The following is a 27,345-nucleotide window of genomic DNA, read 5'->3' on the forward strand; positions in this document are numbered from 1 at the left end:
GGCAAGCGGTTAAGAGCGTAAGCGTTTGAATACAGTGATACAAGGCAGGCATGTGGAAAGCCAAATTCACAGAGCCATCGACAGTCGTGCATGACAGGATCTCGTTTCAAGAAACGTCTTTTTATCAGAGAACACCTGTGACCTTTGCTTCACCAATACCCGCTTGGATATAAGTTGAGCCATTACCATATTACTTGTTATCCTCTCTGTTCATTATCTGAGAAACCAAGTATATATATATGTGTGTGTGTGTGTACGTCGGCAAGTGTTTGTGTGCGTCACTTCTTATGAGTTTGTCTAGCCCACCTGGCACCGCTGGGTTGGTTAATATTGAAGACTCAAACCTATGTGTTTTCATAACGGATCTGCAAATATATTAAAAAAGTTATGAAATCTTTGCAGACTGGAATTAGAAATGCACTGCATTAGAAACAGAGGTGGTTACAACGCCTGGGATAAAAGAGCTACTGAGAACAATATGGGCTTGTTTTAACATCCCCGGAGTAGCAGATTGTGGTTAAGAGTAGTCAATTAACTTTTATCACACTTGTCCCCAGGATCCTCCCAAGACCCCATCACATTTTGTGATGAGATGAAACCCCATTCATCTCTCAATGACCCTTTGCTATACCTACCTAACCGTCGCCTGTGTAGCTACTGTGTGCAATAGCAGGGTCTCAGCCTCCGCATGGGGTCTGACAGAGTCCTCTATTCTACAGTGTAACACATTGAACAGGAAAATACACTTCATCTCCCTTCTAATGATGTGCATGACAATACCAACCCCCCTTTGCAGCTGAGGTGAGGGTTGCACTGTGTGTGTGTGCGTGGCTCCACAGATGGACCTGTTCATAAGCAGGGCTAAAAGGCAAATGAGAGGGGTAAATAGCTGATTTATCTGGGTAAATTTCCTTATTCCTGGTTTGACTCATCAGCTGCAGCGAGCGGTCATATCGCCGATCTGATCAAATTGAAGCGGCTCATCGAGCCAGGATATCAACCCTGAAATCTAGGATTCTGTGACTCGGGCCCGAAGTGGCGCAAGAGGAACTTGGAAGGGACACATCACGCACAGATGTTCTCCAAGCTTATGCCAACTATTTTTACATGCCAGATATAAAACTAGTCTTTGTTTTCCTCCTTTACTATTTAAAAGCCTGTCATCCATCCAGACTACCAAAGTACTGCAGCGCCACCTGCCTGCAGTAACATAACTGGCCACAGGCCCATCTCTCAATTTTTTATTTTTTTTGCATTCATGACCTCAGCAAAAACCTAACCACGCACAGTAACGTGATGGCAGGTAGCAGGGTGGCATATTGGAAATTAAAGACCACCCCATCATACAAATCACAGGATCAACTGCTCCATACATACCAAATATTAACGATGAATACTCAGGCTACTTGCGCAACCCCCCCCAATCCCCTGTTCCCAGTTAATCTGGATAAGGGCATGTGCTAAAAACCTAGAATGTAGTACAACTGCCAATACAAGTTACGAGCATTTCCATGAGTTTTTCAGCCATTCAAACTCTAACCCCCCCCCCCCCCCTCAGAAATCCCTCCATTCGGATTATAAAGCAATCAGTAATATGGCAACTATCACAAATGGTGTAAACTTCTGCAAAATGACTGAAATACACATTCATGAGACACGACAGAGAACCTGAGTACCAAACTATATTTATTGTATACAGTAGTAAAAGACAACAAATAATGTACAAATCAGTAGAGAAACAAAAATGACAAGACCTGTGGGTACATAAAATCGATCTCCCCAGCGCCATAAGATAACTCCCCTCCCTCCCCCCACAAAAACAACAAAAGTCTGTAAGTCACTCGGTAAATATTGGAGACGCTCGCTCGTCACTGCAGGAGACGTCCTTGATGTTTAATTGACAAGTTATTAGTTTTCCACAGCAATCACAACAGAAGTCTCCCCATTGTCAATGCCCATCACACACCAGGTACCAAATGTTAGTCTGAAGGTTATTATAGAAGAACCCTGCATGTCTCCAAAAGATGCAGATGCAACATACCGGTTTTTGTTGTGCATTTACACTCATACTGGAAAGCTGCCCCTTACAAACAACCAGAATCAACTGCCCACACCGCCAGCCCCGATACACTACCAAGACATTTGGGAAGAGGAGACATCTGATGGAGGGACAGCTGTCCAAATATTCCCTCCCACAAACCACCCCAAGACAATGTAAAGACCACAAGTGGGGAAAAAAAACGAATGCCGTAGGACAGGCCAACGGCCCACTTCAACAGAAAAAAAGAAAAAAACAGAACACAAGTCAGGAAATTTTCCCTTATACTGCCCCCATCCTGCCAACTCAAATTTGACATACATCTCATGTGTTGAACTTCCTATGCTCATTTCTTTTCTTTTTTTTTTACACTTATGAAAATTTTGGATCAATTAACACTATCTTCCTGTTGTACCAAGGACACCTACTGAAGGGCTTTCATTTAATACACAAAAGTCAATGAGAAGAGGAAGAGCACTGCTCCTCTGAGCACTGCAGATACAAACACCCATTCAAGGAAAAGGCTTTGACCTTGCTTTGTTGTTAGACTGATCAAAGTATATGAAATATGAAAAAAAAAAGTTCAGTCTTTGGAGTATTGGTCCAGGTCCTGCAAAAGTCAACTAGACGCCATTCTGATATTTGTGTATACCAAACAACAAGCTCCCTGGGTAATAAATTTCTTAAGAGGAAACGAAAATGACCCATAACTGTTCAGCAAAGCACCTAAAAATGCAAAGAATTAAAACACAGTGAAACAATATAGCCAAGGGCATTGTTAAGAACATAAACCCGAGTGAAATGAAAAAGAATTCTTATTAAGCTTAGGTAGTGCTTCCATTTCAATATATTTTCATGTCAACTGTGACCCTGGACAAAATGGCAGAGGCTCACATCTGACCCACAATGGAAGAAAACCACAACAGACTACTGAATACTACACCTTCAAATCAACAGAAACCAACCATGGGCAACATTCATCCAATCAAAACCAAGACACTGTTGTTGTGATTGGCTGCCAGCAGAAAGACTGTCGACACTCAGAAGTGTTCAGTTCTGGCTGAAACAGCACATAAACATCTGAGGAGCCCCTCCCCACCCAATGCGCTGACGAAAACCATGAGGGATATCTTTAAAAAGGAAGAAATAATAATTATAATAATGATAAAAGTTGAGAGAAGCGATGGGGAGGAGAGGGACAGTGGAGTCGGCTGAGGGCATGGTATAAGGGTGGTCATCACTGAGGTGGGTGGGGCTTAGCAGTGCCCTCCTGTCTGCTGTTGGAAAACATCTATGGTGTCTTCATCTTCCATTTCGAGCTGACAGGAAAAGGTACAGAGGGAAAAATAACAATGCAAAGTTAGACAACTTAATAGGTAGAGTATATCAAAGGTCCAAAAAATGAATGTCATCCCTAAACATTTGTTTGCATTTGGAGAAACATGAATGGTGTGCTGTTCACATTAAAACCCTTTCTTACCGACACATAAAAAATTGACATTTGTGGCTACCTTGGCGTTTTGGCTCATAGATTTATCATATTCCATAACTCAAAGATTTGGTATGACCAACCATCAGCCCAAAGTAGGCTAATCAGTGGGAAGCAGGCACCAAATAACATGACAAAATTATTTAAATAACGAAGTAACATGACCAAAAAAAAAACCCCAAAAAAACCAAAACAAAACAAAACATGGTATACTGTGTTTTCTTTAAAGAATTTTTAAAAAAGGCAGTTAAACAGCTGTCTTTTTAAGCAAGCAGCTGGATAACTCGGTAGGCAAAAACGCTGGCTTTCCCGTCGGAGATTGGGGGTTCAAACCCTGGCTGGAACGAGTTTCCAGTGAGAGTCCCTGGCTTAGACTCCTGATGCTATCAAGCCAACTACCTCTCAAATGCACATCACTTTGGATAAAAGCATCTGCTTACTGTAAATTAAACATGTAAGCTACTGCCAATCTAAACACTGTGTGGAATCTTTAAATTGAATATGACTATCCTATTGGCTTCCCTGGGTTATGTGCCAACATTATATACAAGGAGTTTGTGGGAACAAGTCTTAACAGCATATCATCCACTTTGGAAACAAAGCCAGTTAGAAAGATGTACAGAGAAGCTTTCCACATTTTCATACTGCAATGCTTTTGCAAGCAGAAAATCAATAGTTTACAGGCACACAATGGTGCTTTCCATGTTTCCACCGCTCAGCTTTTAACAAAAACAAACAAAACAAAAAAAAATCTCACGGTCAAATGATCGTGAATTTATTAAGTTTTGATTAAAGGATGTCCAGCAGGGTCTTATATAGGTAAAACGACCCTTTAACCTTTAATAAAGGCAGGTTGGGGGGGGGGGGCAAGTGAGTGAGCGTCCAGGTAGCGTAGCAGTCTATTCCGTTGCCTACCAACGCAGGGATCGTTGGTTCGAATCCCTGAGTTACCTCCAGCTTAGTCGGGCATCTCTACAGACACAACTGGCTGTGTCTGCAGGAGGGAAGCCGGATGTGGGTATGTGTCCTGGTCGCTGCACTAGCGCCTCCCCTGGTCGGTCAGGGTGCCTGTTCAGGGGGGAGGAAGAACTGGGGGGAATAGCGTGATCTGCCCACGGGCTATGTCCCCCTGGTGAAACTCCTCACTGTCAGGTGAAAAGAAGCAGCTGGTGACTCCACATGTATCGGAGGAGGCATGTGGTAGTCTGCAGCCCTCCCCAGCTCAGCAGAGGGGGTGGAGCAGCGACCGGGATGGCTCAGAAAATAGGGCAATTGGCCAGGTACAATTGGGGAGAAAAAGGGAAGAAGAAAAAAAACAAAACAAACAAACCAAGTGAGTAATATTAAGTGTACATGACAGCTTTATACTGTCTACAAATGTTTCATCTCGCAACATCACACATTGTTGGAGCTATGCAGGTAAAACAAAAAGTTTTTCTGTCATCTGTACTCACCTGTGCAGGTGTATCCGTCTCATTAATAGGTTGACCATCGAACCTGAACCTGATCTGCCTTATTGAGACCCCCTGGAAGAAAAAACAGCAGCAAATGCAAAAAATGTCAGAGCTGACTTAAATGCTTCAAAACACTGAGAAATTACATATTCCAGACGATGGTTTCTTGTTTAATCCAAGACTGTGAGCACAGAATGGCTATGCACAGAGCATTATTTTGTAGGATAATCCAGAAGTAACATAGGGCTAGGAAATATATCGATATTACAATTTCATTTAGCAGACACTTTTATACAAAGCGATGTACATCTGAGATGTAGTTGGCTGAAAAGCATAGGGAGTCTAAGCCATGAACTCTTACTGGTGACTCGTCCTGTAAGACTACATATAGTTTTGGATTTTGGATATCATAATATCCTGATACGGCATAAGTGTTGTCTTTTCCTGGTTTTAAAGGATGCATTACAGTAAAGTGATATATTTTTTTGAACTTAGACTGTTCTAGCTGTTCAATTATTTACCTTTACCCACTTAGTTATGATATAAGCATTACTGATGATTATCAAAAATGATCGTGTAAATGTTTTGTGAAAGCACCAACAGTCATCCCCACAATATCGATAGAGATATTTTGGTCCAAAAATATCATGATATATGATTTTGTCCATATTGCCCAGCCCTAAAGGAACATAACACTGTCAGTAATCATTATACGAATGTCTATAAAGGGACTCACCTGTCGTTCGCAGTACGCTTTCATTAGTTTGCTGAGGGGTGTGTGTCTTTTGATTTTAAACTGGACCACGGAACCGTCCTGCCCTGCAACCTTCAGGTTGATGTGATCATTCTCTGTCTTCACACCTTCCTGTAAGACACATAACAAAACACATGCACAGGTAAAGTCTGACTACAAAGTGCATGAAAGAATCCTAGGGGTGGGCAATCTTATCCAGAAAGGGCCAGCGTAGGTGAAGGTTTTTGTTCCAACCATGCAATTACACACAGTGGACTCTACTAGTTGATTAGTGGGATCAGGTATGCAACCGCTTAGTTGGAACAAAAACCCTTCATCAACACTGGCCCTTTCGGTAGCAGATCGCCCACTCCTGCTCTACACGTAACATATGCGAGAGTTATAGCACGTTATAATATTACATCCATCAGATAAACCACATTGAATGCACCATTAGCAAAAAGGTATGCTCGCCGTAAAGCCTCTGGCCATGAGGTAACTTGACGAGAATGCAATGCTTTAAAAGTGCGTCCCGCACTGATGAGTAAGGAAAGACATTTTTTTTGTAAAATGTAACGATAGTTGACCGTCCGTGTGCGACTGTGTTGACCCAGCCGAGACGACGTTTGGTCGCGTTTGCACAGCATTCACAGATGCTAACCTTTGGTGCTAGCACGCTTAGCTCAAGGCTACGTTGTTAGCAGCACGACAGTGCTTCGGGAGGCCGGTACACATTCACTTCAGCTACCATTTCACCGCTTTCGGCTTCAACGTTTGAGCCGCTTCGGCTCTCTTGTGCTGGAGCTGGAAACACGGGATAACCCGAAATATTAGCCTGAACACGACTGGCAAGCCCTTTCCCTCTCCGCACGGTGCGTCATCGTTGTTCTACTATTGTAGCCGCTGCAGTTGCGACATTTTCGGCGTTGCGGGCGCATCGTGGTCTCGTTTCGACAAAGAAAACTCCGCAAAGGACAATCAACGCAAAACTCAAAATTCCAACCAACTCTTTCCAGAATACTTGTTAGATTCGGGTACACCTGTTCAGCGTCTACACGGGCCGGACGGGTTCGTGAAAAGAGGAGTCGAATGAAGAAGGACACCCATTCATTTGCGAAATAAACACTGCGCCGTTTCAGAGAAACGTGCAAACCAGGCCATTTTAGATTGCACATCTGAAGAATGGCTCACCATTCTGGGCTTGATTTAGCCATCACTTTCAGAACGGGTGACTTGAAATAACAGATCTTACCTTTGGCTTTTCCTCGGACATCTTAGCGGGATTTCGTGTGAGGATATTTAGAGATAACCGCAGATTTGGGGTATATTTCGCTTTCTGCCGCCGTCTTACGCTCTCTTCTCCGGTGATGGGAACGCGCTCGGACTCTTGTTGCACTGTAGATTATTGGATCCAGGAAGGTCACGTGACGAATAGCTCGATCACGCGAAGAGGGAGAGAGGCCAAGGCAGAGACGAACCTCCCCTTTTAGCATTTAGTTTACGTGATGACAAGGGAAACAGTCGGATGGTGTGTGGTGAATTTGCAATAATGCATAACGTAAAAAAAAATGTAATAATGAGTTTACATTTCAGAAGAATAATAACAATGTAGATCAGGGATGGGCAACATGATACGGAAAGAGCCGGTGTGGGTGCAGGTCTTTGTTCCAAGCAAGCAATTACTTACCTGATTCTATTATAGTCAACCAATAGTCCTTGCTAAAGACCTTGATTTGTAGACTCATGTGTGTAACTGCTTGGTTGGAACTTGAAACAAAGACCTGCACCCACACTGGCCCTTTCTGGATAATAATAATCATCATTACATTTATATGGTGCTTATCTAGGCACCCAACATATTGCCCATCCCTGATGTAGATGATAAAATGCAATCGGTTAACACTGACTTCAAGCAGTGTTTTTTATTTTACCACTGGGGTGCAACGACACCTTTAGCCTCAAGAGAAGTCAAGCGTGGAAGGGATTGGCTGTGCAGTTCATACACTGTAGCTCAGAGCACAGCGTTGAGGAGGCTGGGCCTACCCTTATTGGTATTTTATCCATGACTTGTCTACAAATAAAGATCAGGACGCGTGGGAAAAAAAAGGGAAGTTAGATTTTATTAAAAGTTAAACAGGCCTCAACAGACACAGTTTCTCCAGTATTGCTTGTATAGAGTGCAATTATGCCCACGTCACAAGCCCCGCAGTTTATAAAGCCTACTATGGATTTCACATTAGTTCAACATTTAGCCATTCATGCTACATAAAGGGATTTGTCCATTCAGTGTGCAAGGGTTCAGATATCCTTTTAGCTAATTGCAAAATAACATTCTTAAAGCTTAAGCTGGATACCAGTGGATGAAGATTTTTATTGCACTAAATCTAACCTACAGTAACAAGGCATTAGAGATACCTTGGAAGGTGAAGAAGTCAATTTTAAAAGAGCAGAATTGCAGAAAATACAAATATATAAATAACATTGAGAGAAAATCTCTGAATCAGAGAGTAACAGCTCTTTTGAACAACAGCATGCATGAAGGCAAACTGAGAACAACTGGATGGAATAGTCCAAAATGTACAATAAGAAGTCATGTTAAGCAGGAAGTATTGTTAGAATAAACATACAGGAAATAACATATTGCAGATACCACAGTATGGTACTGTCAGTGCTGCTACTTCTGCCCATTCTAGCCTTTTACATTAGTCATTACGATCATTACAGGGAATACTGCATTCTTTACAGGGGCTTGTGCATTGGCTGGATGGAGTGGGGGTTTGCCTGAATAAAGCCAATTTCATCTCTCTGAAAATTTTGATGGAAATGCTTTTTTAGTTCTTTACTCAATGTCTATCCATAGAACTGCATGGCAAGGGTCTCTTATGTTGGTGTCCACTGGGTGATGGATAAAAGGTCAAGTCTAATTTTGCTGATCATTTCATGCAAATCGGGAATACGGATTTGCTCCGCTGAGACCTAGACAGACAGAAGACAATCAGGGGGGATGTTCTCATTTAAGTACAAACATTATGTCAAATCCAAGTAAGGAAACCCCAAGTAAGGAAAACATAACTTTTGCCGTAACATGCAGTGCATCTGAAGTCACAAGAAAATGTTGTTTTGTTTCCTTGTTGCTTCACGCTGAGTTCCTTTAAAACCCAAGGGCTCACAGGGAAGTTTTAGTTTCCCCTCAGAGGAATAGGGAAACACATCAAAAAACCACAGTATCCAAGTGTGTGTGTGTGAGTGAGTGAGTGAGTGAGTGAGTGAGTGAGTGAGTGAGTGAGTGAGTGAGAGAGAAACTTGTTAATGAGTGAAAGAGAAAGAAGAGAGAGCTCACCGTATTTCTTTCTAATTTCATCATGCCTCTCTTTCATCTCTGCCCTCCTGAAAAGACAAAAAACATCTAGCAATACACTGACCAATGAATATTTTTAGAGACTCTATTGTTTATTTATTTTTTTAACCTTTATTTAACCAGGAGGATCCCGTTGAGATTACAAACCTCTCTTTTTCAAGGGAGACCTGGCCAAGATAGGCAGCAGACTCTAAAAACACCTCTGGAGCTTTTGGGTACGTCACAAACTGGTTTGGGCTGTTAGTGACATGTGCGTGTTTTGTTTTGTTTTTTTTCTTCTCTGCCTCAGCCAAGTATTGTGCTCTGAAGGGAACTGATATGGGAGACGGCCAACAATGCAGCAGGGGCAGCTTATGTTCTGATAACCATCACACAGTCACAAAGCCAGATGGATCAAGTAATAAATGAGACAATGTCATGCAACCAGTGACAAGGGACTAAAGCAGTTAACATATCACTGCAAGCCACAGTGTAATAAAAAGTAATTTCATAGATAAGTTGTCTGTTCATATGGAGACTGTTTTAATTCAGCACATGAAGGAATAAAGGACTTCAAGACACAGACACGTTGACTAATATGCCAATAATCAGCAATCATGTTTATAGCCATCTGAAAATATATTGAATAATATTACAGAAGGACCCTTACCTTTCCTCTTGTTTAGTCTTTGTCTTGTTGGCCTGTCTCTCCATTTTGGCTGCAAACCTGTTGGATCTAAAAACACACAAATACAGTGCAAGAGAACTGAGGCCAAGTTGTTTTTATTCGGACATCAAATAGAAATTTAGAATAGGATTGGACCAGTTTAGAAAAGCCATTTGTTACCTAACATCAAATGTGTTTGAAGTGCAGGAACGTCAGTGTGGCCACGCCAAAGCATACATAATCAGATATCGCCATATTATCTAGACATTACAGTCCTGCTCGGACCTCACTGAATAAACATAGATTATATGTTCATGTAACTTTCCACAGTGTTGGATTCTATGCACTGTACCTTCAATATCATCCCGCCAAACCACCATGAATAAAGAAATGTTTTGGGGAGAAAAAATTAGAATGATCGAAGTTGAACCAACTTGATCATTAAGTGCCTTGCAAGCAAAAAGATGGATGGGCAATTGCGTTACATTACAGTCAGTGGCAGAGGCGGGGGGAGGTGTGCAGAAAAATAGAAACTGTTAGCTCCGGCTTGGTCGGGCATCCCTACAGACACAATTGGCCGTGTCTGCGGGTGGGAAGCCGGACGTGGTTGTGCGTCCTGGTCGCTGCACTAGCGCCTCCTCTGGTCAGTCAGGGCGCCCGTTCAGGGCAGAGGGGGAACTGGGAGGAATAGTGTGATCCTCCCACGTGCTATTTCCCCCTGGTGAAACTCCTCACTGTCAGGTGAAAGGAAGAGGCTGGTGACTCCACATGTATCGGAGGAGGCATGTGGTAGTCTGCAGCCCTCCCCGGATCGGCAGAGGGGGTGGAGCAGCGACCAGGACGGCTCGGAAAAATAGGGTAATTGGTCAAGTACAATTGGGGAGAAAAAAATTGAAAAGAAAAATAGAAACTAAACGCACAACAAAACATGGACAAAGTGCAAAACTAGCTGTTGTATTTTTCAACAGAGCCTATGCAGTTGCCCCTACAAGAACTGCAGCCAAGGCATGAAACAGTTGCTCAGTCTCATGAGGAATGACAAGTCTCAACTTACTGTGTTCCTCATAGATCAGAAAACACCATTGCTCTATGGGTGTCTGGGTAGCATGGCAGTCTATATTCCACTGCCCACCAACACGGGGATCGGCAGTTCGAATCCCCGTGTTACCTCCGGCTTGGTTGGGCATCCCGACAGACAATTGGCCGTGTCTGCGGGTGGGAAGCCAGATGTGGGTATGTGTCCTGGTCGCTGCACTAGCACCTCCTTTGGTCGGTCGAGGCACCTGTTCAGGGAGAGGGGGAACTGGGGGGAATAGCGTGATCCTCCCATACGCTATAGCCCCCTGGTGAAATTCCTCACTGTCAGGTGAAAAGAAGCGGCTGGCGATTCCACATGTATCAGAGGAGGCATGTGGTAGTCTGCAGCCCTCCCCGGATCGGAAGAGGGGGATAATTGACTGGATACAATTGGGGAGAAAAAGGAGGGAAAATCCAAACAAACCAAAAAAAAAGAAAAAGAAAACACCATAGCACAGCTTGCCACGAACTTACCCAAAGTTCTCACACTTGCAGCAGCAGAAAAGGCAGACCAGGAAGGCAATGATGATGATGCCACCCACCACCGCCAAGGTGATTATCAGTATCTGGAAGTTCACTGCATGACAGAATGCAGGCAGACAAGGACCACATTAGACAAAAACCATGCAGACATCCACTCACACACTACATTTACTGCAGTGTATATTTCCTCCCCTCCACCAACTCGAACTGCTTACATTAAAAATCTCCTCTACCTCTCTTCTACATTGCATCCATCCATCCATTATCCGAGCTGCTTATCCTACTTAGGGTCGCGGGATGCTGGAACCTATCTCAGCAGTCATTGGGCGGCAGGTGGGGAAAAACCCTGGACAGGCCGCCAGTCCATCACAGGGCCCACACACACACACACACACACACACACATTCTAACCTAGGACAATTTAGTACGGCCGATTCACCTGACCAACATGTCTTTGGACTGTGGGAGGAAACCCACACAGACAGGGGGAGAACATGCCAGCTCCACACAGAGGATGACCTGGGATGACCCCCAAGACTGGACAACCCCGGGGTTCAAACCCAGGACCTTCTTGCTGTGAGGAGACCGTGCTAACCACTGCACCACCGTGCCACCCCTCTCTTCTTCCTGATCAATACAAAGTCACAGCAATATTGTTTTGGCACTATGTGACCTTTGTTAACCCTTCCATCCAGGGATCTAGATTTTCAAAATTTAAGCTCATTCTACTGTTGCCATCTTTGTGAGTTGCTCTAGATAAGAGCATCAGCTAAACTACTTCAACTCGACTGTCACTGTTTATCAAGTTATTTTGTGCATGCATGGAATTTGATGCGGTGCAATGCTTATATCATAAAACCACCGCACATAACACAAGTTGACAAGACAGAAAAAAATCTAGGCTCAAGAGAAATCTATCTGAAGAGGGAAAAAAGCTCAACATATAGCAGTCATTTGTTGCAGTAAACTGGAATTTTTGAATCAGAGATGAAATCAATTTTTATGCAAAATGTCCACAGATAACATTCACAAGTGTGGTTCGATGCTTCACACACAGGTTGAGGAAAACAATGTAGGGCTCTGTTGAAAATATGACACGTCTGATGTCAGTCTCATGCACATCAACCATGCCCGGTGGACACTGCAACATGACATAAAATGGCTGCTTATCAGTGCTGGAACACACTGCATCTGAGACACGTACAGAAGACACTGGCCTTAAAGGTGTTTAAGGTAACAAGCAAGAGTATCCAAGAACCTAAGACTTCTTACTTTTTAGAAAATCTGTAGCTAGTGGGTCTCTGCTATACAATATTCACATATTGGGTGTTTGCTTTATTAAGAATCATGTGGCCAAATCATAAGCCCAAAACATCAAGTGAGAATTTATTTTAAGTACATTATGACACAAGAAGTCATAATGTACTTAAAATACCTCGCTTAATATACCAAAACATGTATGATGTACCAAAATATGTAAACCTGGAAATATAAGCCTAAAAATGTTTCATAATGGAGACAACTTTATGAGTGAACGTTGATGTTGAAGGATTTCAAGAAGGGGAGACAGCCGTCTGTGTGTGTGTGTGTGTGTGTGTGTGTAAACTCTTACTCCAGCAGAGTCCCCAGCGTGCATCATTCAGTGGACAGAGTGCATGAGGTGGAAGAATGGTCTTCACAGGATATGTTATACATAATTTGGTTTTGATACACCAAAGACACTGCGAAAATACACAAGAGCACACAGAATGACCACTCCATTTAAATAATGGCACTGAGTCATTGAGTACAATGGTATGGCCAGTTGGAATTGCAAAAACACACTATTATTTGATAAGAGCAAAACAGTCCAGTTCTCGTGATCCGTTTACACAATGCAAAAATCCATCTCAACAAGCCACATAGTCTCGTACTGAGTCTTTAAATCTCTTTAAAAAGAACAAGGAACAAGGGAACAACATTTTCCTTCTTGCCTCTAATACGATTCAACTTTTTTCCAATCTGTTTTTTGAAAAATTACTACATGAAAAAAAAAATCCTTAAAAAAAAGCAAACGTTCACCGGAAATAAAAACTCAAATGAGTGTAAAAATCAATTTGTTACTTTTAAAATGGACATTCTCGATATTGCACACACACATACACGTACACTGACACACACACACACACACACACACACACACACACACACACACACACACACACACACACACACACACACACACACACACACACACACACACAAAGAATGGAGGAAGGAGGGGAAGGTTGATCAGTTATTCTCCCCTAACCGGTCCAACAGGCGTAGATAATGAGCCAATGATCATGGCTATAACACCCATGTCGTCTAAAACCACCCGTCACATGCACACACACACACACACTCACACACACACACCCAACAAGCTCACAGTTTTATTAAAAAACAATTAACAAAGTGGTTATTATCAAGTTTCAGAGCAGGTTGTGCGGGGAAATTGGGGATGTGTCTTAATTTTTTTTCAAGTTAAACAGCAGAGCAATGTCAACAAGTGAGGCAGAAAAAGAAATGCATTGCCACAACTCACCGACACATTCTTCAGACATTCCTCACAGCTTGTTCCGTTCTTAACCTCACACGCTGAGAGCAAAGGGGCAAATGAGTCAGTCATTATAAAAGGTTTAACAGGAGGAACCAGAAAGGTAAATACATGAAGGAACCAGAACAGTAAATACATGAATGAAACAACAGTAGAGCATCTGTTACATATGTGTTTCGTGTCTGTTACTTAAGTAAAACAAAATGAAACAACACAAGAGACTAACATACAGTACTGACGATAGTGGTTCTGTGTTGCCAAATTTTGTATCCCCCAAACAATGTGCATCCCCTGTATGAGGGGCGTCGCGGGGACGTGCATGTATTCACCTAGGCGCTCAGCAACTTTATTATTATGGATTTCAATTTCACGTAAGGAAATGGAAAATAACAACATGAGCATTATCAAAATGGATTATCAGAATTTCAATTTTAGTTTATCAACACAGTTTTACAAAGTAGCACACCGACAGGGCAAGCAGTTTTTCCCAAGTTGCAGCTGGTGTGCATTCGGTGTGCTGCGTTGTAAGATCGTGTTAATAATCTAAAATCAGAAAAACAAATACTCAAAAAAAAGAAAAGAATAGAATTTCCATAAATCAGTGATATACGGGAAACCTATTCTTTTGGGAAAACCCAACTTGGAAGCGCAGTTCAAAACATGAGGTTGAGACCTGTTGGTGGCACAGACAACAGCAGCAGCCAACAACTAATCCTCCTGGGACCTTGGGGTCCGTGGAGACACACCCCAGTAAACACAACCATTTGAGCTGTTTTAGTAGACAGAGAGGGCAAATCGGATGACATTGTGCCTATTATATTTTAAAATGTGTGGTTCCACAAAAAAGGGGAATTCCTCCAGTAGGCTCAACTTTCCACACTAGTGTCCCCCCCCCCCCCCATTACATCGAGCTCGGTGGGTTTGCTTAGCGAAAGCTGAGCTCAGCCTCGTTGTTTCCCCCGAGATTTACACAAAGATCTGAAACTAACAAAACAAATGGAGACTTCCCTTCAGATGAATTAACAGGCTACAAGCGGAAAGCTCCTGCTCAAGAAAATTATGACAATGAACTGAATAAATCCAGAAAGTGGAAAACAACTCAAAATCAGTCCTCCTGGAAAACTTCACAGCCAGGAGAGCTGAGATCCTCCCATTTTGGTCTGTTCTGCCACTCTCACTGACCTTTTTTTTAACAGAATTACAAAACCGTAAAACGTAAAAGGACTTTTAAGACTGACAAGCGGGCGCGATGGATATGTAGACGAACAACGACCTTGGAAGAGAGAGAAGTCCCTCACGGCCCGAGTCAGGAATCATCCCCAATTTTGGCAACCAGGGTTAACGCACGAAACAGACGAAGACGACCGTATCAAAAGGAAGCGATCGACGGTAATTTAAGAGCTACCTTCGCCAGGTGAGGCAGTCTGGACGAGCACGGTCGTTAACACAAAGAGGAGAAGGAGAGCTGGGAGGAAACTTCGTAAATCCATCATTCAGACCGTGGGTAAAATAGTCCCGATAGCAGAAAAGTTTGAATTCGGCGTCTGCAAAACGAGGAAATGTCATTTGTTCGCACCCAAGGTTTCTCAGGAGAGTTCAACGTGACCGCAACCAGCCGTGCTGCGCGTCGTTACGCACACGCCTTGAGCAGCATGACGAACCCATTACACACACACACACACACACACCCGCCGGTAATCCGAAGCACAAAAGAAAAACTGAACGATTTCCAATAATTTATTAAAGCGTAGTTTTGTAAACCCAGTTACAAATTAAAAAAAAGAACCACATACATTTCTCTCTCTTTCTCTTTTTTTTAAACAAGCACAACGTTTCACTGTATGTAAAGATGATAAGCATAACATAAGATAAAGGTCAGGCCCCACTCTGGCCGCCTGCGGCTGATAAAAGGAGCCTTGTGTTGACGCTGCCCATAGGTAAAGACTTGGGATCAGATTTTTCGTCACCTAATGTGAATTTAGCAATACTCTTGGTCGTAAAAACACTGATCGCATATCAGCGTCTAAGGGCAACTTTTTTCTGAAGTCAGCGTACCGCGACCGACGCACTTCCGCGTCGCGTAGCGAAGTGAAGACGGTTCTCCCCCATTGCTCATAATATTAAGAAAGGCAACTTTCTCTTGCATTCGATTCTATCTGTGATCATATATTTTATGTTTCAACACAGCGTATAACACAATACAAGTTGTGTTTTCAACTTTTCTGTAGCCATACGACTAAAAAAGTTATTTGATCAAGTATCGCAAAATGCTAACTAGCTAATCAAGGCTAGCGGCAATTTCAGGGCTGTTAGCGTTATGCGACCCTCGTTCAAATCATGTTTTTAAAGCCTGCAGTCGTCTTACTAAAGAAAGATGTGTCACTTGTAATGTTTAGTACAGCTGTAACAACTGGCAATGTCTTTATTGTGTAATATGCTGTGTCGTAATGCAAAACAATCACAGATTCGAAGGCGACTGAAAGTTGGACTTTTTTGACATTGCGGGCAATGGGAAGAACCCTACTCAGAGGAAGCGGAAGTACGTCGGCCATGTTTGTGGAAAAAGGTATGGACACAGCATTAATTATGGTTTATGGATTAACTAGACTGTTCTCTCAGATTCTCCATTCATTTAAACCACACCGCAATGAGCAACATTTTAAATTTGAAGCATCTGTGTGCTCTACTCATTCTATCTCTGTGGGCAGGATCCCATAGGGCTGTGTGTATGTGGCACTTTAGATATTTATAGTTTATACAAATCAGACCAGATTTTCACCCAATTGGTTCAATTTCGTCCCAATATCTAGCCTGACAAGCGTTTAGAAAAACATAAACTGTCCTCGATTTTCCAGAGGGCAGGTTTAGTAAACCGAGAAAATATACCAAATCCACTGAAACTGGTTTGGGCCATGGAACTCAATTTATGCTATTAATAAGACCACAAATTGAACTAATGGAATTAATTATTGAAATCATCTGACTAAGAATACCGTGTATTCAATCTTGAGATACATTTTGAGGATAAAATCTATTTAAGGATATCGATCATTATTGCTGTCAAGCATGAGGTTTTGTGGGTATGATGCTGACTAGTGCCACTGTCTCAGGTGATATCAACAGTAAAAGGAACTTTACTTTCAGTCCAAAACACACACACCCACAAAGCATTGATAACCGTTCGCATTCCCAGTACAGAAATTCCATTTTTTTTTTCTTTAGACAATTCCTGCTTCCATAACCGCGCTGTGTATCATCCACCCCTTTTGCACTGAGATTGAAAAACTATCCAGCCCCGCATCCCAATCTGATGTCACACCCACCAATATACATACAACAGATAATAAATACCCCTTTCCCTCCCTCCCTTCCCATATTCTTCCCCTTTAACTCACGATCACAACATCATTCTCTTATAAAGGTTACTCATGTAAATACTCTTATTTCCAAGGAACACACTCAATAATCTTACTTCTCGTCTTTGTCTCGTACTCCCTTTCTCTTGTCCACCAGACACCGTGGTTGCATTACACTAGCGAAACACACTCACAGCAGCATTCCATAGCATGGTAATTCAGTGGGGTCGACAGCAGGGCCATACAGCAATAGTAATATCACACTAATGAGAGTCATATGTTTGAAAACAGGTTGGAATCACACACAAACCAGGATCATACACTTTTAGAAGCATTACTGGGTAAGTCGCTGAACTCCTTTCAGAGCAGATAACATAACCCGAACACTGTAATAACATGGGTAGAGTGGATGAGGACACTCAGATGTTTATGGCTTGAACAAAACATCAACTTCATCACCATGAGAGACACTTTGTTAGCCTACACAGGCAGTCAAAACGGCCCCCACAGCAGTCAACTTCATTATGCTTGGCTTTTTTTTTACATATCTTGAGACCTGTGTGAGTCACACTGATGGCCTAGCCAGTGAATGTGATATTGGCATATTTAGACACATAGTTGTGATTAACTCAGCTGGATGTACTTTACACAGGAGTAGTCACATGTAGTTTTAGAACAGCATCTATATACAGTACAGTACAGTGGCCACCAATATCAATACAATTCTTACAATATGTGTGTGATTTACAGTACAAAAACAATACGTGTTGCTCATCTTATGTGTATACGTATGTGTAAATGTGAATATAGTATTATGAAATAGGTGTCGTAATATTACGTGGACATAGACAGGAAAATGCTTTGTCTCATACTCCACTCCATGTCATCGTTGACATTTGTTACATGGACTTGCCCTCTTTGCAGATCCCTTTATAAAGCAGAGACGAGCTGGACTGCTGCCCAAGGACAAATTCTCCTTATCAGACTAAGCAGGACCAGGCAACACCGGGCAAACCTCCATGTCTCAATCTCTAGAGGCTCTACATGAAATTATACAGCAGTATTAAAAGTCGTTTCATCTGTCCATGTCCTTTTCGTAGGCCACGTGGTGGCAGTGGTGTATGAGGTCATGTCCTCCGACACAGAAAATGAATACTGTGTGGTAGGGGTGTACCACCAAGGCCCTGCTATTTCATTTGTCTCCAAGAATATTCACTCATGGTCATTTTTCTCAGTCACAACAGATATAGTTCAATTGATGTTACAGAGAGAGAGCGACATAAAGAGAGAGAGAGAGAGAGAGACTGAAAGAGAAAAAACAGAAGATAGAGCAAGCAATAACAAATGTAGCATAATAAATGAATACAACTAGCAAATAAGATGCAAGAGGAGTGGAGAAAAAAAGCACATGAAGAGAAAGAGAGAGATACCAAAAATTAACGAGTGAGAGAAAGTTCCAAAGAAAAGAGTTAATAGAGAAAGTGTGGCTATCCTCTGTTTGGCAGTGCATCGGGAGTGGAGCAAATTTCAACAGATTGGACGGTTGTGCTTGCAGGTTTTTGTCCGGAGAGGAAAAACGGAGAGACGTTTGAAGTGTGCTTCAACATCGACATGCAGGACTAAAACTGAAGTTATGTACTTGAAGAGGGACTGTCCCAAATACTGGATGTTTTTGTTCCATGCTCATTTTTACACAGACATCTAGTCGATTTCCACAACATATTGATCTCTATCCCAAGTGGAACCCAGGCCAGTAGAGTGTGCAGTTGGCCTTTGTGTCCACTTCCGTCTTGCCTTTTGGAAAAAAAGATTTCGTTTTAAATACTTTTCTATCACTTTGAATTCAGCCCCAAAGATTAGCTGATTGGTATGTTTGCCTCCATCCAAACCAGCCACCAAATGCCAGGGGCTGAGGCATTTGCTGCTTCCTTCTGACAGTCCCAAGAGAGGAACCCTGGGCTCTGATAGGTTGTTGGCGATCACCTGATCCACGAGCTTGTGACGCTGGAGACGGACATGACGCTGCAACGTTTCTTCACCACCATGTTAATGTAGGCCTTCATGATCTTGGCGATCTCCCCCACCTAAGGGGAAGAATGGATGGATTTGATGATGTGCATGTGTGTGCTGTATCGGTGTATTGTGTTTATGTTTTTTGCATTTGTATCTGTATTGAATAGCAATGGTGTTCTGTGTGCGCCCCTGTATAGGTATGTGGGTTTGTGTCTGTCCATGTGTGGATATGTGTAAATGTATCTGCATGTTTGCAGTTTTGTGTGGGGTAATGTGGGTCACGCACGTGCACAATTGGGTAATATTTTTAAGAACTGTGAGCTCTTACCAATGGCGTCTCGAAGAACATCTCCCGCTCGTCCACAATGATCTTGTAAGTGCAGGGCTGCGGAGCCCCGAAGAAGGTGATGTGCTCATACTGGAAGGTCTCCAGTGGCTTGGGCTCGCCCCTCTTATAAACAGACACGTTGTCAGCGCTCACACCCAGCCACAGATCATGAGGGAAACCACCCTCTTTACACTACAGGGAGAGGAGAAAAGTAAAGCGCAGGAGAGGGTTGCATGTGATAGTCGGGAACTTGTGCTTAAAACCAATGTCACACTCATTACTCATATCACTGGGGAAAACAAACAATACTATATATGGGTTGGATTTTTTTCTTCTCTTAATCTCACCTCCACATCAAACAGCGTGGATCCATAACCTGGCCACTCTTTGACAATGCTCATGTATTTGAGCATGGCCTGGTGCTGGGGCATGCCCTGTAGCCGGGTCCACTTCTCCAGAACACTGGTCCGTGTGGCTGAGGTCTCCTCTTTGACCCACATCTCCAGCATTTGCTCCTCCTCCACCTGGAACACACAGCGCCATGGATTAAAATAGTGGTTTGTCACTCAGTTAATGAGTATATCAGTCAGTAGTTAGTAAACAGTCAGTCAATCTACCTAAACTTGTGATAATGGGTCTATAATAGTTTGCACTGATCTTTGCAAATCGCTGACATCAAGCAAGGCTCAAGTCAAACCACATGCATCAGGTTGTGCCACTATACGGAGATAATGTGCAACTACAACTATGTAAAGCATTAGAAAAATGGTTTAGCCTGGCAGGGAAAACATGTTATACCCTGTATTGCTTCAGGCCTCATTATGGATATGTCTTTTCCCCATGAACCATGTCCTTGAGGGCTGTAAGAACCATCAGCAGAGCTCTATCCACCCACAACTTAGCAAATATTGAATAAACTACTTGGCTGAAAGCCTTCATTTTACATTCACTGAATAATTAAACAAAGAAACTGTTTATTTTTCTCCGTTCCATAAAAGCAAACCTTCTGTTTCTTCAGCGAGCCGGTTTTGAAGCTTCTCCTCAAGGTGCCATCTAGGAAACTTGGGGTCCTACGTTTCTCTGACCCCACAGCTATACCGCCCGGACCTCCTGCTACCCCCTTCCCTTCCCCTGTTCCCCCACTTCCTCCACCTCCAACTCCACCCGCTGAACCGGCACCCTGTTTGGTGGAGTGGAGGATGCGATTGCGGAGACGCCCGATTGGATAAACACTGCCCAGGCTCCAACCGGCCCTTCCCGCTCCATCGCCGTGGAGATACTGCAGCCGTAAAGCGGCTAGGTGCTGCAAAGTCTCCTCAGAGGCAGGGAAGTGACCACTGATCAGAGACTCATGGGCCTGAAAGTGAGACAGAGAGCGAGACAGAATGATAGACAGGTGTGCCAGAGAGAGATACAGACAGAATGATAGACAGGCATGCCAGAGAGAGATACAGACAGAATGATAGACAGGCATGCCAGAGAGAGATACAGACAGAATGACAGACAGGTGTGCCAGAGATAGATAATGTATCGAATATGCTATCTTTTGTAAAGAAAGACAACGATGCAAAGCAGTGTGAAGCAGAGCTCACCTGCTCAAACATGAAAGCAAACTCCACCCCTTCTTTGGGCATGCTCTCTACATCCAGGAAGCAGTAGAGCTTAAAATAGAGCCTCCACTCTCCTTCCTCCTCCTCTTCTTCACTTCCTGCCAATCTGACAAAAGGAGGGCAGGGACTGGTTGAATGGGAGATGCTTAAATAATCGTAATATAACCAACCAGACTAGTGTTTCCTTAAAGATACTGCGAAGAGAGGCCTGCAAATTAGCATTTAGTCCCTGTAAAAATTGAACATAACTGAAAACACTGGAGATGAGCTTTTTTTATTAGTCAGTAAAGATTTGTCACATATGAGTACAATGACCAGCGAAATGCTTATCGGCAAACTCCAAAACTGTGCAACAAAATGTCAGTATGCCAGGCATTTAGCTGAGGTGGGGAGAGGAAACGTAAGTTTACTTATCAAATTTCAGGTACCTCTCAAATTTGGCAAGGACATCTGCAACAATGACCCTGCTCTCCAAAGCTCTGTCTGTGAATGTGTTGTGTTCAAACAGAGAGAACAGGTTCCTGCTGTCCTCCATGGCCAAGCCTCGAATTAGCTTCTCCACAACCTAGACACAAACAGAAATGTTGAGGCAACAAGTATTTTGTACCAGGGCACTGAAATTGTTCATAACCCCCACCCCCTAAAAACCCTGTATTAAGTTTTAAAACAAGAGGGCTAGTGGGATGAAAGAAATTCACTTGTTTCTAATTAAAATGGACTTGTTCAAAGTTTCCTTGGTGTCTCAGTGTATCTGTTTGTACTTAAGTGCATATGTGTGTGGTGTGTGTTGTGTGCATGTGTCGTACCTCTCCAGCTGTAGTATGCGAGTTGATGGAGATCTTGCAGGAGCCTCCTCCATGGCAGTAAACAGTGGTGCTCATCTCCTGTCTCACCAGTAGGGCGGCGATCTCCTCCTGAGATGGAACAAACTCACGAGTCTTGGTCTTCTTCAGTGATTCCCCGATAAAACCTGCGTAACGCTCGATTTCTGTGCCTGGGTAACGCTCACGCACCCTAAGTAGTAGCACACACACATAACACACTTAAATAGTCACAAAAATCCACGCACCAGAAATATTGCAAATAGCAAGTACAGACCTGGATATGGGCAACATATAACACACATACACACACACACACACACACAAACATACCTCTTTAGGTGAAAGCGCAGGTATCTGAGAATGGCTCGGCTGGGCAGGAAGGTGCAGCTCATACAGGTGAGCAGGTGCCAATGTGCCCTATTGGCTGGGCTGTTAGGCTGAGGTACGTGATTGGTTTGCTTGATCACCTGACAATACACCTGAAAGTAACAGATTTAATTTTTTATCTTAAGATCAGTGTGTTAACTTGCACTACCGCACAGACAACAGGAAGCTGCAGTTCAAGAGCTCATTAAAACATGGGAAGGTAAGTGGTCACCAAAGGGCTGACAACTTGGGCAAGGCCCTTAAGAGCATCAAATTACCTCATCCCTGAGGGGGCGCAGGTCCTGGCAGGTCTGCAGAATGCCCTGTATGATGGGCACCGTGTCTGCCAGCGTCTCCATCTCCTGCAGGGAGTTGAACACTCGCACCGCCTCATCCTGAAGACTGGCGTAACCCTGCTGCCTTTGCACTAGGTTTGGAAAATAAAAGAAAGAGAGAAAAGAGGCATATAAAAACAGTAGTGGCCTGTTTTCACTGACAAAAGTAATGTTGACGGTATACGCCGTACCGGAGTGGTAATGGAGGTTTACTTACGGCTGGTGACCTCCCCATAGGGCAGCGGTAGCAGAGGGGAGTGTAGAGGATGCTGAGTGTATCTGAGGATGGGGTTCCTCCTGTACATTTGTTCAACCACATCTGGGTTCACGCTGTTCTCCTATGAACACACAACCACAAAGAAGTTAAATTCTTGTTGTGGCTAAGATTACATGGATGAATTGTATATTGCAATATTCACAAGTTATATGCTTTTGTGTGTGTGTATGTTTGTGTGAGAGTTCATATCATTTATGTATATGTGTGCCTGTGCCAAATGTGCCTGCACACATGTTCAGCTATGTCTACATGTCTTGTGTTTATATATGTGTGTTTATATATGTCTATCTGTGTGTGTTTTACCTTAATGTCTCTGATGAGTTGCAAAGTAGGTGTTTCTATGGGAGTCTTGCTGTCTATGACTCCCTGTATGGCTGCTGTCCATCTCATGGCCTCATTCAGCATCTTGGTATAGAGGCGGTAGGAGTGCTTTCTCCCATGCACTATAATGTTCCAGTAGCCTGCAAGAGAAGAACATAGTCAATGATTGTTAGGGATTTAAGTAACTGAATAAAAGACCCCATTTATATTGCCACTGAAAGAACATGTTTTGTAACAGTGGGGCACACAATTCAGCTTAAGTCAGTCATTCCCAGCAGAATTCCGTTTTGCACGTGAACATCTCTATAATCACATAAAAGTAGAATCCACTTTCTATGCACAGCTCCTGATCTGATCACCGCCCCCCCCCCCGATCTTTTCCCTCTCTTTCCCTCACCTGTCTCTCTGTGCACCCGCTCATCGGGCTGGATGACGGAGCAGAGGGAGTTGAGGACCAGAGTTCCCATCTTGGAGGAGTTGCGCTCCGAGCTCTTGTAGTAATCCAGGGAGTTGTGAGTGAGAACGAACCAGCGCTTCTTCAGCTTCAGGGAGGTGCTCTTGGCATTGGTCTTCATTTCCTTTTGGAGCCATCCTGAGGGAGCATGAGAGAGAGAGAGTGAGTGACGAACGTAGGCAGGTTAATGCTTCAAAAAGGCCAACCAAGTAAAGGAATCAATACCACGTGGATATCAGTCAAACTAAAAAGTTTGTCTCCTTAACTGCTTACGTCAATGCGGCCACAATTTCCAACAAATATGCAACCCAAATTAAATTTATCAAGGGGGGTGGGTGATTCACACTGACCTCTCTAATGTCTTGTATATCATGAATGCTGTTTTGTTGTGGTTTTGACTTTTCTTTTAACGTGTGCAGCACACAGGGAGGCAAGGGCCCCATAGAAACTCCAACTTTGTTTTTTTGCTAAGTGCTACGTAAATGTAGTTTATTATTATTATCATTACCATTTCTGAGATTCCCCAACTCTCACGCTCCCAATGCAAAATGATTCAGTACAAGAATTCCTCATTCAAACCAACACAGAAATGCATGATTTGTAAGGGCTGCACACTGTCATTTCATATGAAAATCTTTCTACATAGGACGCCGGTGTTGATCCACATTCTCTGAGATGGCAGAATTCTCACCCCTGACGAGAAACTCCTGCCCGTCTATCTTGGCGTCTCCTTTGGGCTTCTGCAGCAGACTGATCCAGTGATGCATCTCCTCTGGCGTGTCGGTGTTGCAGTGGATCACACGGTTGGCCGTGATGATCACAAAAGAGTTGGGGCTGCAGAGATCCAGCGACAGCGATGTTGTTATTAAGCATCGTTTGACCTCTTATTTAAGATGCAGTGCTGTCCATCACCTTATTATCTTTTTAGTGGTCAACTTACCGATCAGGGTTGTCAGAGGCACAGACCGAATCAATCAGCCCCACGTCGAGAGTGCCCTAAATGAGGAGAAGAAAAACAAATAAATGTGGACTCTATTGTAATACGACATCAATATGTGCTCTTGCTATGGCTAACAGAGAGAATAAGACAATTAATCATGCACACTGTGGGTGATCTAATTAGGTAATTAGTGCACAAAGACAGAAAAGTAATGAAATGCTTGTGATATGTTATTTACAACTTGTGTGAGCAGACTGACCACAGCATTCTTTGGGTTGGCCTGTTCATGGGACATCTCTAGTAGCTGTTCAGGAGTGCAGACACGCACCTTGCTGAGCACATTAAACCAGCCGCTAGACAGAAAGAGAGTGGTATAGGGTATACGTTCAGATAGAAAAATAATGGCGATGCAAAAAAATTGGGTTATATCCCCCTGCTCAGTTTCACATACGATGTGTTGGTGATGTCTGTACGGTCAGAGCTTTTCGTCATACCTGGCATCCTCTGGCGACTCGGCAAACACCTGGTAGGTCCTCTCATCCGTCACAATGTTCAGAGCATTCTCCTTTTCATGGTTATCCACTATCTCTCTATGAATGTAAAAGTGGGATATATGTGAAAGAAACACAGCCATTGATAGAAACAGATAAATAAAAGGGAGGTTTAGTGAATAAGGGGTAGTGTGTGTTCTGAGAGCAGAGCTCTGAGTCTTACTTGGCGGCCCGGATGTCAATGGTTCCTTTCAGTTTCTCCTCACTGTCATTCTCAAAGTACATCAGCTTGCTGTCCCTCAACACGAACCAACGCATCTTCCAGTTCCTGAGGTAGGATGAGGTGAGGTGTCAGGAAAATAAAGGTCAGGGAAATCCAATGTAGCATCACAAACAGGCTTTAGGGGCCGATGAATAACCGTGATTTTAGGGGAAGTGGAGATTTTAGAGTGCTCAATTGCCTTCAGATACTAGAAATGGCATTTGGATTGCGGTACCCGTACACATTTGTCAGAACAATTTTATTTGTATAATGTTTTTCCTTCGAAACCAAAATGCTTCACAGTCAAGACAATCAGAAGACACACAAACAAGGTAACATAAAAAAAGGACAGCAGCACAAAATAATAATAATATGATGCCATGCCATAATCATAATGGTATGGGTGGGAATACCAACCTCGGGTTAAGGTAAGAGGCATGGTGTGTGTATGTGCACGTGTGTGGCTGATGGGCAGCAGTGGGTCAGGATGTGGACCCTGTTTACAGTCGGAGCACAGGATTAGCCTAAAGTGCCGTGTGCAAAGCATACCAAGGGTTTTAACGCCTTGTTGAAGAACAACACCCATTTATTTCTTTATTTAGCCCCCCCTCCCATTTTCTCCTCAATTGTACTCGGCCAATTACCCCTTTCTTCCGAGCCGTCCCGGTCGCTGCGCCACCCCCCCTGCCGATCCGAGGAGGGCTGCAGACTACCACATGCCTCCTTCGATACATGTGGAGCCACCAGACGCTTCTTTTCACCTGACAGTGAGGCGTTTCGCCAGGGGGATGTAGCGCGTGGGAGGATCACGCTATTCCCCCCAGTTCCCCCTCCCCCCTGATCAGGCGCCCAGACCAACCAGGGGAGGCGCTAGTGCAGCAACTAAGACACATACCCACATCTGGCTTCCCACCTGCAGACACGGCCAATTGTGTCTGTAGGGACGCCTGACCAAGCCGGAGGCAAAAGCGTTAATTGGCGCCTCAAACTGCTTTGACGCTGCATCTCCGAACTTGTCTTGGTTTTAGAGCGTCAAGAGAGTAGCAAGCGCTTTGAAACACAAGCTTATATTTGTTGGTTTCTCCTGCAGCAAATGATCTATTTGGAGGCAAATTTCCTGCATGCAGTGCGCCAAAGAAGCATCAACTAACAAGGTGTGTCAAATGATGAGTGTCAGTTTTTGCTTTCTGCAGGTGTAGGTCGAACAATAGGCACAGCAACAATAACAACAACCTGCGTGAGAGCGTGGCGAGGCCTCCTCCCTTCTTATAGAGCCAGCCTGACTTGAGAGACTCCTGTTTGGATCTGAACCACATGAAGGTCTCATCCTTCAACACACACCAACGCCTCCGCCATGGTATCATCAGACCGGCTGGAAGGAGAAGGCAGGGAGACATCAACAGCTGGATCAAATTGGGTTTTTTGTAATGAGCAAGTTTGTCCAATCTTCTTTTTCCCCCCCTTTTTCTCCCTAATTGTATCTGCCCAATTATCCCACTCTTCCGAGCCATCCTGGTCGCTGCTGCTCCACCTCCTCTGCCTATCCAGGGAGGGCTGCAGACTACCACATGCCTCCTCTGATACATGTGGAGTCGCCAGCCGCTTCTTTTCACCTGACAGTGAGGAGTTTCACCAGGGGGACGTAGCGCGTGAGAGGATCACGCTATTCCCCCCCAGTTCCCCCTCCTCCCCGAACAGGTGCCCCGACCAACCAGAGGAGGCGCTAGTGCAGTGACCAGGACACATACCCACATCCGGCTTCCAACCCACAGACACTGCCAATTGTGTCTGTAGGGATGCCCGACCAAGCCAGAGGTAACATGGGGATTCGAACCTGTGATCCCCATGTTGGTAGGCAACGGAATAGACTGTTACGCCACCCAGATGCCCCCTAGATTGTCCTATCTTTATT

At 43.7% G+C, this 27,345-nt stretch overlaps 3 protein-coding genes across 3 annotated transcripts in view; all 3 read right to left on the bottom strand.

The window, feature by feature from the left end:
- Positions 1-1,691: 1,691 nt before the first annotated feature.
- sumo3a (small ubiquitin like modifier 3a) lies at positions 1,692-7,098 on the bottom strand. The gene is made up of 4 exons (XM_056295545.1): positions 6,967-7,098; positions 5,718-5,846; positions 4,982-5,053; positions 1,692-3,357 (listed from the first exon to the last, which is right to left on the bottom strand). Exons 1-4 carry the CDS (start codon positions 6,985-6,987, stop codon positions 3,295-3,297), a joined length of 285 nt encoding a protein of 94 aa, XP_056151520.1. The 5' UTR covers positions 6,988-7,098; the 3' UTR covers positions 1,692-3,294.
- A 724-nt stretch (positions 7,099-7,822) lies between these two features.
- pttg1ipa (PTTG1 interacting protein a) lies at positions 7,823-15,473 on the bottom strand. The gene is made up of 7 exons (XM_056296307.1): positions 15,262-15,473; positions 13,845-13,897; positions 12,891-12,999; positions 11,270-11,372; positions 9,722-9,787; positions 9,055-9,101; positions 7,823-8,690 (listed from the first exon to the last, which is right to left on the bottom strand). Exons 1-7 carry the CDS (start codon positions 15,347-15,349, stop codon positions 8,653-8,655), a joined length of 504 nt encoding a protein of 167 aa, XP_056152282.1. The 5' UTR covers positions 15,350-15,473; the 3' UTR covers positions 7,823-8,652.
- Positions 15,474-19,191: 3,718 nt separating this feature from the next.
- myo10l1 (myosin X, like 1) overlaps positions 19,192-27,345 on the bottom strand; it is a 61,048-nt gene continuing 52,894 nt past the window's right edge. Inside the window, exons 27-44 of the mRNA XM_056295407.1 lie at positions 26,664-26,805; positions 25,395-25,499; positions 25,175-25,270; positions 24,940-25,033; positions 24,681-24,736; positions 24,432-24,574; positions 23,684-23,878; positions 23,269-23,426; positions 22,906-23,026; positions 22,632-22,780; positions 22,318-22,466; positions 21,970-22,177; positions 21,592-21,728; positions 21,146-21,269; positions 20,557-20,910; positions 19,901-20,077; positions 19,554-19,745; positions 19,192-19,296 (exon numbers count right to left, since the gene is read on the bottom strand). Of these exons, the coding sequence (XP_056151382.1) occupies positions 19,192-19,296; positions 19,554-19,745; positions 19,901-20,077; positions 20,557-20,910; positions 21,146-21,269; positions 21,592-21,728; positions 21,970-22,177; positions 22,318-22,466; positions 22,632-22,780; positions 22,906-23,026; positions 23,269-23,426; positions 23,684-23,878; positions 24,432-24,574; positions 24,681-24,736; positions 24,940-25,033; positions 25,175-25,270; positions 25,395-25,499; positions 26,664-26,805 (2,705 nt within the window). The remainder of the gene's footprint in view (positions 19,297-19,553; positions 19,746-19,900; positions 20,078-20,556; positions 20,911-21,145; positions 21,270-21,591; positions 21,729-21,969; positions 22,178-22,317; positions 22,467-22,631; positions 22,781-22,905; positions 23,027-23,268; positions 23,427-23,683; positions 23,879-24,431; positions 24,575-24,680; positions 24,737-24,939; positions 25,034-25,174; positions 25,271-25,394; positions 25,500-26,663; positions 26,806-27,345) is intronic.

Source organism: Lampris incognitus, chromosome 16, assembly GCF_029633865.1.
Source record: "Lampris incognitus isolate fLamInc1 chromosome 16, fLamInc1.hap2, whole genome shotgun sequence".
Taxonomy (NCBI): Eukaryota; Metazoa; Chordata; class Actinopteri; order Lampriformes; family Lampridae; genus Lampris; species Lampris incognitus.

Coding starts and splice junctions, on each gene's coding strand:
- sumo3a (XM_056295545.1), bottom strand. CDS start 6,987: ATGTCCGAGGAAAAGCCAAAG. Junction 5,847..6,966: donor TGTCCGAGGAAAAGCCAAAG/GTAAGATCTGTT, acceptor TGTGTCTTACAG/GAAGGTGTGAAGACAGAGAA. Junction 3,358..4,981: donor AGACGGATACACCTGCACAG/GTGAGTACAGAT, acceptor TTTTCCTGTCAG/CTCGAAATGGAAGATGAAGA.
- pttg1ipa (XM_056296307.1), bottom strand. CDS start 15,349: ATGATGGATTTACGAAGTTTCCTCCCAGCTCTCCTTCTCCTCTTTGTG. Junction 13,000..13,844: donor AATGTCTGAAGAATGTGTCG/GTGAGTTGTGGC, acceptor GTATTTTCGCAG/TGTCTTTGGTGTATCAAAAC. Junction 9,102..9,721: donor AAGACTAAACAAGAGGAAAG/GTAAGGGTCCTT, acceptor TTGTCTTTTCAG/GAGGGCAGAGATGAAAGAGA.